Source organism: Protopterus annectens, chromosome 8.part0 (assembly GCF_019279795.1).
Source record: "Protopterus annectens isolate FY-2018-M chromosome 8.part0, PAN1.0, whole genome shotgun sequence".
Lineage (NCBI taxonomy): Eukaryota > Metazoa > Chordata > Ceratodontiformes > Protopteridae > Protopterus > Protopterus annectens.
This window is the reverse complement of record NC_056741.1, coordinates 882,687,720-882,702,574: the sequence shown is the minus strand read 5'-3', so window position 1 is coordinate 882,702,574 and position 14,855 is coordinate 882,687,720. Positions and strand designations below refer to the sequence as shown.

At 41.0% G+C, this 14,855-nt stretch overlaps 1 protein-coding gene across 2 annotated transcripts in view; it reads right to left on the bottom strand.

Annotated features, from left to right (window-relative positions):
- TFE3 (transcription factor binding to IGHM enhancer 3) overlaps positions 1–14,855 on the bottom strand; it is a 650,077-nt gene that overhangs the window by 144,097 nt on the left and 491,125 nt on the right. For both annotated transcript variants that reach the window (XM_044080401.1, XM_044080402.1), the window contains exon 8: positions 12,848–12,923. In XM_044080401.1, the coding sequence (XP_043936336.1) occupies positions 12,848–12,923 (76 nt within the window). The remainder of the gene's footprint in view (positions 1–12,847; positions 12,924–14,855) is intronic.

The following is a 14,855-nucleotide window of genomic DNA, read 5'->3' as shown; positions in this document are numbered from 1 at the left end:
ACTGAACCCACTGACATTGCCAACATTCTGGCAGATAGGTTCAGTGCAAATTTCTCCTCCCCCTCCCCTCCAAAAGGAGAAATAAGTATCCCAGTGTAGCCTCCCTAACATCTCAGATGCCCAGGTGAGAGCCACCCTCTCTAAAGCTAAAAACACAGCATCAATGGGACCGGACGGTGTCCCGGGCTGTGTGCTACATGAACTCCAAGAGGAACTAAACCCAAACATAAGGCTGCTGTTTAATCTTAGCCTTATTACAGGATACGTACCCAAAGAGTGGCGTACGGCAACAGTGGTCCCACTTCACAAAGGCAGTGCTTCTACGGACCCTGGAAATTACCACCCCATAAGCTTGACGAGCCTGGTCTGCAAAGCTATGGAGAGGATCATTATGGAACTCATAAACAAAGACAGTGGGGACCTACAAACATTGGATCCTACCCAATTTGGCTTTGTCAAGGGCAGACCCTGCCTTTTGAACTTGGTCGACTTTTTTGAAACCGTCACTAAGGCCATTGATGAAGGTAAGGCAGTTCACACAGCCTACCTTGACCTTGCAAAAGCCTTTGACACAATACTACACTCGGGCATCATAGACAAACTCACCAGCTTAAATGTAAACCCATATGTCATGAGATGGGTTGCAAACTGGCTCAAGGACAGAACCCACAGGGTCAGAGTTGCTGGAGCTATGTCAGACTCTAAGCCAGTCACAAGCGGTGTCCCACAGGGCTCAGTCCTGGGACCCTCTTGTTTGGCATTTATTTTTCCGAGGTACAGGCAAACATAGGAGGATTGTGGCTGACAAAGTTCGCAGATGACTGCAAACTGGGCACCATAATTGATACTACAGCGGACACAAACATCCTTCAGAGAGGACTCATAGAAACGGATAATTGGTGCCAGAGCCATGGCCTTAAGCTTAACGCCAAAAAATGTATAGTCATACCCTTTGGAAAAAACAAGGTACCCACAAATTACCACATAGGTGGTAATCCATTAAGTATGGAAGAGGTAATCAGGGACCTAGGGACCCAGGTTGACAGTAACCTCTCATTTGACACTCACATTGCCAAAGTGGTTAGGAAGACCTTCTATATTGCCCACCTTATCATGAAGGGTTTCACATCTAGATCAAGAGAGGTCATTGTGCCCCTGTATTCATCTCTTATTAGGCCAATGATTGAGTACAATGCCCCATTTGGGATGTATCTTACCCGACACCTGCAGCAGTTGGAAAGACCCCAAAAGTTCCTCACTAAGAGGATAAAGGGTCTTAAACATATGTCATATGCTGCATGACTGAAAAAACTCTAGCTCTATTCAGTCACATACCGCCTACTCAGAGGTGACCTGTGCCTAATGTACAAGGCCATGTCCAATCCTGAATTAATGGACATGCTCCACCTCAAAAAATCCAAATCCATCAGAGCCACGAGAGCAAGAGACTTAAACCTCAACACAGAAATAAATAGGACATGCTGGAGGGACAGATTCATAACCCAGAGGCTCCCTACACTCTGGAACAGAATCCCAATCCATGTTAGGCAGAGCCCCTCACTAACTCTATTCAAGAGAACTCTTGACGAGTGGATGGGAGATCGTAGGTTTACCCCGGGGGTCATCTCTGTGTCACTACTAGACAGAGGCACAGTAAACTAAACCTTAAATGGGCGTAGTATTCTCATCCTAAGGGGTGGTGAAAGCCACACACACTCTGGCTAGGCTTATAAATGCCCTAGGGCAGATAGCCTAGTACGAACCTATGAACCTATGGTACCAGTGAACATACAAGGAGTGGGCACTTTTTTATCCTGGGACTTGTGCACCCAGTTGTCTTGTTATACTTTTTAAACTAATTTTGTCCATGATATATGCTATGAAGGTACTCACCAAGGCTTAAAGATTAATTCAGTTCCAACAATACTACTCTCCTAAGTCTCAGTAGGATTAAAGTTCATGAAAATAGTATTGTTTCAGTCTTCGACGTTAGCATTATTACATCTGCCCTTCATCAATTTTTGTAGAACACCTACTCAGTGATTTCTACTAATTTTGAGATTCCCAAAGAACACGTATGTGTTTAAAAGCTACCCTTGAGACCTACAGTAGCAGTCCAGGGTTCTGTTACCCATTCTTTGGCAGTGTATGTGGCTAAGATTTTAAAAACCTATTTTGGCACCAATCAACACATTTTAAAAGATTCATGAGATTTTCTGGGAAGGTTACAAAATGATTTAATTGTTTTTAAGTTAGTTTTTCTTACAACTTATGTAGTTGATTTGTTTACTTGCATTCCTCAAGCAAAAGGAATGGAACTGGTTGGTGCAGCCATTTTGGACTGTTATTATTTGTCATCTAGTGATCTCAAAAGTTTACTTAACTGTATGAATATTATTTTTGGAAACAATTTTATATATTTTGTGTGAAATTTATATGCAGGGTAGTGGGGTATGGCAGCATGTGCCCTCACATTTGCAAATTAGTCATGTTATCCTGTGGAAAAATATGTTTTAACTCAGACTTCTTCAGTCATGGCAATCTTTATTTAAGGTTTTTGGATGACATTTTTATTCTCCGGGAAGGTGATCATGAAACAATCCACGCATTTATTGAATAATTAAACAGTTCACCCAGTTTCTTGAGGTTTACCTTTCAATACAGTGGGACTCGCATAAATTATTTGGGTACTAGTATTTATTTGATCGGTAACATTTTTGGGTCTACTACATATACAGAAAACCTACTTTCTCCAACTCATATTTGCATTTTAACAGTTTCTATCCAATTACATATGCAAAAAGTTTAATTAAAGGCCAGTTTGTTAGACTGGAGAGAACGGTTTCAGACAAAGATGAATTTGAACAAGAGAAAAAAGAAAATAATGGACAGGTTTTTAGAAAGAGGGTACCCGATAACATTTACTTAACAAGTGAGTCAAGTGGTTTGTGACAACTGGGGAACAAAGTACAAACCTTTGTTGAGAAAGGGTGTTACTCACTCACATGAGTTGGTACCTCAAATGGTTGATGAATTTGATGGCAATTTCTGTATACCTTTGGTCTTTCAATATAGTGATTGTTCTAGTCAGGTGAAGGAGATTATGAGAAAAAAATGACTGTTATTTAGGGGCAATGAACAACTACATCAGGTAGTAGGTGAACATCCCTATTTTGTGTTTAAAGTACCACCCAATATGAAAAAGATTTTTGGGCAGGTTAAAAAAGACATCAAAAGGTCTATAGGTGGGACTACTAAATGTGGTGCATGTTTCCACTGTGATTGTATTTATTTTGGCACTGACATGACACTGGGTAACATGTTTAATAACAAACGTACTTCACAGTCTGGTAACTGTAACACTCAGAGCTTGGTATATAGTTCTAAATGTAATCAATGCCTTGCATTTTATCTGGGTAAGACTGAAAGATCTTTGAAAAAAAGAATTTATGACCACTATTATAATATAAAGAAGGACAAGTCTAAGAATGCTGTCTATAGACATTCTTGTGTATGTCCCAGTTTTCAGAATTTCAATTTGGCATTTTGAAGAAGGTCCCCCTTAACCCGAGGGGTGGTGCTTGAGAGTCCACCCAGGCATACCAAGTGGTAGTTTGGCAACTTCGATAGAATGCAACAAAATATCCAGGGCTAAATAATGGTAGCACTGACTCTTGTCTTGAAGTTACGTTCAGCAAAATTATGATTTTTATTGAAGGAATTTTTAAGTGACTGCTTTATATTTTAACATTAAGCTGTATTATTTATCATTTTTATAAACCTATTTTTCACATTAACTTTGATTTAAACTATTTAGGTCTAAGTATGTTTTTTGTGTATCTTATATCGGTTTTAAAATAACGACATCAATGACTTTTTACTTGGTCTTGGTAGATTTTTTAGGTTGTTACTTATTACTACAACTGAATATACTCAACCCAGTCTACTAATTAACTATTTAAATGAATTAGGCTTGTTTACTCTATTTGGTTCTGATGAAGCCTATGGTGGGATGAAAGTGCCTAACAACACTTTGGTGCTAAACCATTTTTTTACAGGCATTTCTACTTTTTGAAGTTTTTTTTAATTGTTTTTAATAAATGCTGCTTTGTTTTGAGTTTTGGCTGGATTACTACTACTGTTGATTGGCTTCTCCAGGATCCTAAACTTCTGGTGCACACCAACTTTTGTTGTTAGTATTTGCGCTGTGTGCACTGCCACCTTTGTTGGTTTTATTTGATTCCCAGATATGTATGCAGTCCTACGATTGTAGATGTATACATATAATTTTGAGGAGACACATACCTCCTTCAGATCGAGGAATATGTAATCTTGGTATACACTGATTTTTGTATATCATTTGATAAGCATTAAGTATTTTTCATGTTTTACTGTCCAACTGATCCAATGCCTTTTAGGCACAGTCAATCACCCCAAAACTGTAAGTTAGCAGAGGAAAAACAAACTGATTTATAGCTTGGACTTTATTCAAAGATGTCAGGGCTCTCTTCACTATTAATTTTAGTTTTCTGAAATATTCCTTACTGAGTTTTGCTCTCATTTGTTCATGTTTTATTGTCAATCCTTCATCAGTTCGCAAACATTTATACAATCCCTCCTGTTCAAGTCCCTTTATATCACATTCCTGTCCCAAACTGATACTTTCTTGGTTCTGTAGCTTTCCTCCTTTAAATGTTGCTTTTGCAAATTTGTCAAGACCAAATTACATTCCTATATCCTCTGAGAAAGTTTTGAACACTTCAAGGTGTGCTTTAAGATCCTCATCTGATGAACTATATAGTTTTATATCATTCAAAAAAAAGATGAGAAATCTTTACACTTTGTTTTAATATGGGAGCCAAATTGTAACTATGAGTCTACACTCTCATTTTCCAGTCCTGGCACTAGTGCACATAGCAGGACTGGACATTTTTTTATCCTGGGACTTGTGCATCCAACTGTCTTTTTTTATTTTTTAACCTACTTCTGTCCAAGATCTATGCTATATAAAATACAGTCTATATATCAGTGTCATCTCTGAGAGATTTTGTAAAAACAGGGTCCACCTCATGAAGGTATTCATCAAGACTTGGGGATGAATCAAATTCCAGCAATACTACTCTTCTCTCTCCTACGTGTTAGCTGTACAAGTGTGGAGATGGAGATGACATTATTTATTTTAGAAATTTAAGGTGATACCAAAAAACGTAATGAAGTAAAATACAGAAATATTGCTATTTGTCAGTGAGAACAGTCAGGAGCAATCACTTTGCACATGAATCATCTCTCCAGAATAAAAACACTATAATCCTTAAGCAGGACTTTGCATGACTTCTCATGAAGTGACACTAAAAGGTTTAGGAACAGTAAGGAAATCCTATTCATTTAAACAAATTGTACTTTGGGTGGCACAGAGGAAGGGAACAGAGTGTGACACCCAGGGAAATACAACTGTTTGGCAACTTCTTCACTGTTTATAAGTGATTATGATCACTTAATGACAGACTGCAAGCTATCATATTTTTTTAATACAGTAACATGTTATTATGCAGCAATCTATGACCTTGTTGCTACTTTTGAAACAAAAGAACAGGTAGACAGCTTACAAGCTGTCATTTAGAGATCACAGATGCTGGGTGTTACAACATGTAGCTGTGTAAGTACTGCAGGGGTAAACTCCTGCACAACCAATGGTTTTATTTTTCATGTGGGTGGAGTAGTCAACAACACAAATAAAAACTCTGCTGTGGGGAACTACAAATTAGTATTCCTTCAAACAAATATTAAAAGTACCGGGGTGGCAGCCAGTTCAGTGAGATCAGCAATAACCTTGCCTGTTTAACTACTTTCCCACTGCTGCTTGCAGTTGACATCAACTTGCATGTTCTTGGAAGGTGGGAGGAAATCAGAATACCTGGAGAAAATCCACATAGACAAGGTAAGAACATTGTGAGTAGTATATAGACAGTAGAAGGTCAAAAATGAGCCACATACCCTAAAACTCTTGAGGAATAGAGCTTAACCATTGTGCCACGGTGCTGCCTGTCACATCAATGTGATGAGGATACGGCACAAAAAATGCATTCTACATTTCTGAGAGTTACCTGCAAATACTGCTACCCAGAAAAAAAGTATCATAGATCTTATTATATGTGAACAAAGCATCATAGAACTTTATCCAAACCATGTGAGTTCCAGACTCCAACTAGAAAGTACAATTGTGTACACGTACCATAAATGTAGATGTTAAGAGTTTATTCACTGTTGCAGTCATCACACTTGGGTTATCCTGCCAGGGGTAGCCCTCAGTTGGCCTGAATACCAGAGGCTTAGTATTTCTGTGGTTGCTGTCACTCCAGAACTGACATTAAGTCGTCAGTGGTATAAAATCAGGCAGCCGACGCCATTACATCAGTTTTTCCAAAATAGGGAGCTAGGTTATGGTGGAAGAACACCACCAGTAGAAAGTAAATACCAAATATTCCCTGTAAAGAGAGAGGAAGAAGAGAGAGAGAGAGAGACAAGGGGGATGGAGGGTTGGAAACCAGGACTACAACAGTGAATACACTCAGACATCTACATTTATGGTAAGTGGACACAACTGTACTATGTTCTTCATGTTTCACTGTTGCAGTCATCACACTTGGGTTGATTCCCAAAGTTGAAGAAAAGGGTGGAGGCAGTCAAGAAGACTGAGGGCTGGCTATGATGCCCTGCAAGATTGCGGTGGCAAAGCCTGCCCTGGATTTGGAGAAGATAGGCAGGTGGTAATGCTTGTTGATGAACAGAAGTCCATGTTGCAGCCACCAGAATGTCCCTGGTGGGGACCCCTCTGAGAAAAGCTGCAGAGGTGGAGGTTGCCCTAGTGGAATGCGTCCTGACCCACTTTGGGGTGGTTTCCCATGCTGTTTGCAGCAGAAATTGATGCAGTGTGCTATCCATTTGGAGACTGTTTGTTTGGATATGGCCTTGCCCTCTGCCCCTGCTGCAAAGCTGACTAGCAATTGGTCAGTTTTTCTAAAAGATTTAGTCCTATCTAGATAGAATCTGAGCTGTCTGTGCACATCTAGAGAGTGCAGAATCCTTCCCCCTTGTTTTGTGGGTTAAGGAAAAAGGTGGGCAAATGAATGGATTGGTTGAGAGCCACACTGGACACTTTAGGCATGAAGGATGGGTTAGTCCTGAGGGAGACCCTGTCAGCATGGAAAATGATGAAGGGCTCTACAGTCATGAGTGCTTGTAGCTCTGAAACTCTTCTAGCTGAAGTGATGGCCAGAAGCAAGGCTGTTTTCCAATACAAGAATTTTAACTCTGCTGAAGCTGCAGGCTCAAGGGGGGGGTGAGCTTTTCCAACACAAAGTTAAGGTCCCAAGCTGGGGTAGGAGCTCTTCTGGGTGGCCTTAAGTTGATAGCCCCTCTTCGGAACTGTTTGATGAGAGGGTGTGAGAAGACAGGTGGCTCTGTGCTGTAATGAGCAGAGATGACAGAGGCATGAATTTTAATAGAAGAGAAGGATAGACCCCCTGTGTAGTAGGTCTGCTAGGTAATCCAGGATGTGAGGTAGGGAGGGCTGTGCTGTTTCAGCTCCTTTAGCCTGGATCCAGGTGTAAAACCTTTTCCACTTGTCAGCATAAGATTTTCTAGTGCCGGGGCATCTGGCCTCATGTATAACATCCAGGACTTGCTTGCTTAGGCTAGCAGCTTGAGGAGAGGTCAGGAAATAAGCCAGGCTGCCAGGTTCAGGGTCTGCAATTGTGGATGCATGAATTCTCCATTCTTCTGTGTCAGGAGTGTTGGGATCTGAGGTAGTTGCCATGGTGGCAGGGTGACAGGCTGCACAGCAGTGAGTACCAGTGCTGATGTGGCCAGTCTGGGGCAATCAAGATTGCCCTTGTTTTTTCCTCCCTTATTTTGAGCAGTACCCTTAAAATGAGTGGTAGAAGGGGAAATGCATAGATCAAGAGGTTTACCCATTGGAAGGAGGGAGCATCCACTTTCCAGGCCTTGCTGTGAGTTTTCCTGGTGCAGAATTTGCTGAGCTGATGATTGGAGTGGGAGTTAAAGAGTTCCACCTTCGGGGGTGCCCCATTTCTGGGTTACAAGGTTGAAGGTTTTGTGGTCTAGCTGCCACTCGTGTGGGTCTAGCAGGCTTCTGCTTAAGTTGTCTGCCAGAAAGTTTAGGGAGCCTGGCAGGAATTGTGCTAGCAGGTGTATTTGCATGGCTAAGGCTGTGTGCCAAAGGGTCAAGGTGAGCCTGTAGAGAGGATAAGAGTGAGTCCCTCCCTGCTTGTTGATATACCACATCACTGTGGTGTTGTCTGTTTTGATCACTAGTGGCCCCGGGAAAGTAGGGGTCTGAAGGCTGTCAGGGCGTTCTGAACAGCTAGCATCTCTTTTTGATGTGCAGATGTATTTGATTTGGGCTCTAATGTCCCTGAATGCACCTGCCATCCAGGTGTGCACCCTAGGCATAGTCTGATGCATCTGTGGTGAGGGTCTGGGCAGCGTGGGGTTGTGAGAAGGAAGTCCCTTGTTGTGGTTGCATGCTGCTGCCCACCAAAGAAAATCTTTCCTTAGACAGGGTATGACAGTTTCCAGGTCTTGAGAGTGTTGACACCAAAGGCTTTTTAGGTACCATTGTAGTTTCCTCATATGCAGTCCGGCATATGGAATGAGTAGAATGCAGGAGGCCATGAACCCTAGAACTTGCAGGATTTTCCTTGCGGATAACTGGGTTCTGGTGGCTAGTTGAGAGAAGTAGCCTGTTAAATTGGCTTGTTTTTCTGGAGTAAGGAATGCCATCTGGGATGCTGTGTCCAAGCATGCTCCCAGGAATACAACTTTTTGTGCAGGGACTAGTTTTGATTTTTTTTCGTTGATAGTATACCCCAGGGAGATCAGTAGGTCCTTTACAAAGGTCAGGTGCTGTAACAGCTTTTCCTGATTGCCTGCCTGAATCAGGCAATCGTCTAAGTAGGGGTAAATTTTAATATTTATTTGTCTGCATAAACCAATGGCTGAAGCCAGGCATTTTGTGAAAACTCTGGGAGCAGTGGATAAGCCAGTTGCAAGCGTTTTACATCACAAACCATACTGACAGACTCCCAGTTACAAACATTACACATCACTTATCTACCCAATCGTTTTCAGTTGAACATTACATAGCTCATTTAAGTCATTCCTTCTTTTAAACTATCGTTATGTCATTCTTGTCCTGTAGTGATTTCAAAGCTGATAATTTAATCTCTGAAAGATCGCTAAAAGTGTTCTCAAAATGTAAGCTTTCAGAAAATAAGAGAATGTAACTCTTGTTCACACAGATCCTGAAGAACTTGAACAATTTTATTACGTATTGGAACAAACGTACTAGGTTTCTTAAATGCATCTACATTTGGAATGTTTTCTGGAAAAAAATAATCTGAGATTCAGTTTTCTAGTAAATAGTCTGTAAATTTAGTCAAATAATCAACCAAATTGCTGTTACATGATGGCACAAAAGTCATATCTCTATTTTGTGACAATTCATTTTCTGAAAGTTCATAGTTAGATATTTTGTGTACTACTTGTTATGTGGCAGACACTGAGTCTGTGCTACAGGCCCTTGTGCGTTTCCTCCTTTTCTTCTTGTGCTGTTCCCTTCCTGCCTTCTGTCTTTTGGTTGATGCATGGCAGGTTAATTTCACAGTGAATTCGGTCTTATCAGACAAAAAGGAAGACATAGATAAATTCATGTCATCCATTAAAGGGTTGTCCCTTATTCTCAGTACTTGCTGAAATTGAAGAGTTCTTGAATCAAGTATAGTCCCATTCTGTGTAAACAGAGAAGGATCTGTTTATCAGTTTCCATGTCTACTTTGCTCTTGTGGCTTGATTGTACAGCAGCACTAGAAAGCCTATTTTTTAGTTATCTGGGATATGCCTTTCTTTCCATGTTGCTATGAGTAACCTCTGGAGCCATTTCTTCCTTAACTTTTCTAATATCTTGATCATATCCATTTGTGACTCTTACGAGCCTGCTTCTTTCCCTGACTTCTTTTTTCTTAGTGCTATTTCTACTTCTCCTAAGGCAGGATCTCCTTCTTTCATTGTAGGCTGGGGCAGGACAGCTTCTGTGTGGTTTTCTGCATTCAAAAGCTGCTGAAAGTATTTCTTCCATATGTCTTTGATGTTCTCTGAACTGGCGAGCAAATTGTTGCTGGCATCCCTTATGAATGGTGTCTGATGACAATCTTCTTTATCTTTCTGTTTTAATATCCATGAAACACCGAAGTTTTGGGCAAAAACTATAGTTTAGCATTTCTGTCCCTAGGACAGGTATGACCATCTAAGTGTGCAGGCTCTGTTAGTACAAAAGTACATAATGGCTAGGACAGCACCTATTTCTGTTGCTGAAACATTTGGAACAAATATTATCAGGGTTCCCATCACAATGTCAAGGCTCAAAGGAATCATCATGTTAACAGAAGAGAACACATATAGTAGGGTGGACCCAGACACATTTGCTAATTAATCCTCTGCTGTCATCTTATTCTTTCAACAGGTGGCACAGAAACAGGATGACAAGCATAAAGCAAAGATAAAATATCCTGCACACAGCTAATCAAAAAGTAAGGGCTATACTCCACGGCCTATAAGCCTTCCGGAACCAGTTACGTACAATGCCTCTGCTGAAATAAAAGCAAAAGACTATCTTCATGCATGACAAAGGTAAACGGTGAAGATGTATATTTGCTACACTTACAAAAGCCATAAGAAAGATCCAGTAGAACTTCTGGCACAGGCAACTCACAGTTCAGAAAATCTGTGAGAAATGTGCATCTTTGTGTCTGTTTAGCTCTTTGATATAAGGGTATGCCTATGGCTAGACCTCTTCATCTATTACTACACAATTTAGTATCATCCTTTCTGCTCATTTCATTTTATTATCTGGAGTTTCAGAGCGTGACAAGGAGATTTGGTCATGTTTTTCTTGGATCCATAGGTACTAGCAAGCTAAGATCTAGGATAAGTAGAAAGGGTATTGGATAGTCACTGCTGTCTCACAGCCACATTAGGTACAGTCCCTGTTGAGCCAGCTACAGGAAGTGAAGGCTCAAATGTCCATGCATTACTAAGGTAGTACCTCACTAGCAACAGGAAAATGTGGTTAAATCTATACCTTGTTTCTCCATTTCCAAGCATACATTCTAAAGTTAAAATCATCCCAAGCTTCTGACTGTCTCCAAAATGAATCACATTTCAGTTTCTGCTTGAGATCTATCCAAAAAGGTCAATGAATTCATGAAGCAGAATGTTTTGCACTCCAAAACAAATCTTAACACTTTCTATCTGTAACAGATGCAGCTAAGGTTAAGTGCAGACAACAACGTGTTTTCCATTCTGACATATTGTGACATACATCTGCCCATTGTAACCCTCAAATGAAGCCTCTCAAATGCTCTTTTTAAATCTGCTGCTTGCTGCAGCATACTTGGGCAGACACGGTGTTGCAGCAGTTAGCATTGCCGCCTCACAGCAAGAGGTTCTCCGGTTCGATCCTCGGCTGGGGTGCCTTCTGTGCGGAGTCTGAATGCCCTCCCTGTGGTCACGTGGGTTTCCTCTGGGTGCTCTGGTTTCCTCCCACATCCCAAAGACATGCTGTAGGTGGATTGGATACTCTAAATTGGCCCTAGGTGTGAGTGTGTGCATGTGTGTGCCTTCTGTGGAAGGTTGGGCGCTGGGCTGGCAACTTGACACCGTAAAACTCCACTGTCAATCATGAGCAGACAAGTGATCCGCTGTGGTTACCCCTAACTGGGAAAAAGCCGAAAGAAGAAGACTTGCTGCGGCATACTGTTTGTATCCTAGGTCCTGATCTTACATTGATTTAATCCCAATGAAATTCACTGCTACTTACTTTATAAAAGTGTTAACTTCCATTGTCTGATCTGTCACGAATGGACAGAATCCATACAAAATAATGCTGTACCTTCCTGTGGCATGGTTTTGTTTTATTTCCAGACCTTTGGTAAGCCGTGCTACTTTTACCTACATTAATAATGTAAAGAATTTATTTTTCCAGGGGTGTGGTTACCTCACCTACCAGCTTTAAAAAATCTATAGGAAGACACAAATCATCATCAGATATTTGGCGTGATATTCATATCCTACAAAAAGGACTCAAGGCCTCTAAAGAGATATTTTTTACTTAGACATAACCCGGTGTTATGTTTTTTAACAATGTACGTACGGTGCAGCTGTCCTAACCTTAACTGCAACCACTTTATATTCACTTCACATTCTCTGATAAAACAAGAATCACTGAAAACCGAATATTTATAAGCTTTTTCCAACTAGTCCTTCCTAAGTATATACTACACGACACAGACAGTCTACCAATTATGTCGCCGAATAAGGAATCCGGCAACACAAGTATCTGTCTCCAAATAATGGTACTTTTTAATGCCTACATCAATTACTAATGTGGAATAATGCTTTTTTATTGGTCAAGTTGAGAGAAGAAATCCATGCAGAAAGCCCAGATAGTATCCCCTACACTAGACTGACATGCCACAAAGCCGACGCCCAGAAGACTGACAACACGGATGATTGACAAGTTGAAATCCCGACAGCTGAAACACCAACATAGTGACTCTGAGAAGAAGTTAAGACTCACTGTTATGGAAATGTTGACACATCATGCTAACACAAACAGGTATTTAAACAACTGCAAAGGTTTCTGCATTTGATGACTACAGCTTCAGAGATTTAGTAAAAAAAGATTCTTAATTTCTTAACACGTTTGTTAGGGTAGCTTTACAGTTTGCATATTTTACAGTATGAAACATAAAACAAAACAAAAACTTACGGATCACTGGACTTTGGGATCAGGGTTCCAAGTTCCTTAATGCGGTCATTGATATTAAACCGTCGTCTTCTTTCAACTGTAAAAGGAAAGAAGGCAATGGCAGAGAAGTGAGTCAATGAACCAGTGATGCAAACAATTATTTTATGTAGTTCTGTTCAGCTCTTTACTTCCAACCAGCTGAAAACTACACAGACAAAGCCCTTTTTGTTAGTTCTAATGCCCATACTTTTTTAACTTCCACTCTACTGGCTTCCTGAAAACAAACTTTTTCTAGCTTTTGTCAGTGATCACACAATGGCTTAGAAATCCTTGAAAGTCAACACAGTGCTCCTGACTCATTCGGAAAGCCATTCTCCAGCTGCAAGGAATTCTGAGCAGTGAGATGGTGAACTGCTGGACAGACTGGAAAGGAGCAAGTGAAGAAGAGATAACCAGTTAATGTCTGAAAAATTACAACAGTGATAGCATGGGTCATTAGTTCCATTTTTGCTTAATGATCAATTTCGGAATGAAAGGCTGATCTTTCTTTGTTGTACAACAAAGTTTTGTTTCATAAAAAATGTTACTGAAACAACATGTGTAACAATAGAAACTTGTTATGGGATTCTGCTTTAGTCTGTGTAGCAAACACCATTTCATCAGGAAGGGAAACATGCTAAAAAATGGGCTAAGCTGCTCATGTTGTTAATAGTTTGAATTGTCAGGACCTGACACAGACTGACATGTGGAGACTGAATGAAAAAAGCCAGACTAATGTATACCAAATATGAGAGTGTCATTTCTTACAATATTCCATTTTCTCAAAGATATGGCGATCTTGAAACAGGGATATATGTAGAATAAATATAACTATACATATATATATATATATATACATACATACATAATTTTATATCTATATCCATATATGGGTCCCCTACACTAGACTGACACTCCACAAAGCCGACGCCCAGAAGACTGACAACACGGATGATTGACAAGTTGAAATCCCGACAGCTGAAACACCAACATGGGCAACGTGTGAGCGTGACTCGGTAAGTGTGTGACAGTGAGGGATTTACGGTTAGAGTGTGGATCAGGTAAGTGTGCGATAGTGAGGGACTTAGGGTTAGGGTACGGGAAAGGTGAGTGTGCGGTAGTGTCGGACTTAGGGTTAGGGTGTGGGAAAGGTGAGTGTGCGGTAGTGTCGGACTTAAGGTTAGGGTGCGGGAAAGGTGAGTGTGCGGTAGTGTCGGACTTAGGGTTAGGGTGCAGGAAAGGTGAGTGTGCAGTAGTGTCGGACTTAGGTTTAGGGTGCGGGTAGGGTAAGTGTGCGGTAGTGTCGGACCTTAGGGTTAGGGTTTGGGTTAAGGTTAGTGCATACATAGTAGTGTGCAATGTGTAGTTTACGTTTTGTGTGTCAGTATTATGGTGTTCGGTTTTGTGCGTTTTCGGTATTGTGTGTTGTCGGACTTTTGGTGTCAGTGTTTTGGGTGTCGGCTTTGTGGTGTTCATAGGTTCATAGGTTCATACTAGGCTATCTGCCCTGGGGCAATTATAAGCCTAGCCCGATTCTGTATGGCTTACGCCACCCCTTGATTTGAGTATACTGTGCCCTTTTTAAGGTTTAGTTTACTGTGCCTCTGTCTAATAGTGACACGGGAGCAATCCCTGGGACAAACCTACGATCCCCCATCCACTTATCGAGATTCCTCTTGAAGACATTCAGTGAGGTGCTCTGCCTCACATGAACTGGAATTCTATTCCAGAGTGAAGGGAACCTCTGGGTTATGAACCTGTCCCTCCAGCAAGTTCTATTTATTTCTGTGCTGAGGTTCAAGTCCCTCGAGCGTGTGGCTCTAAGGGATTTAGATTTACTGAGGTGGAGCATGTCCATTAATTCTGGATTAGACATAGCTTTGTATGTCAGGCACAGATTGCCGCGAAGTAGGCGGTATGCAACTGAGTAGAGCTGGAGTTTTTTTAACCGAGCAGCATATGGCATCTGTTTGAGACCCTTGATCCTCTT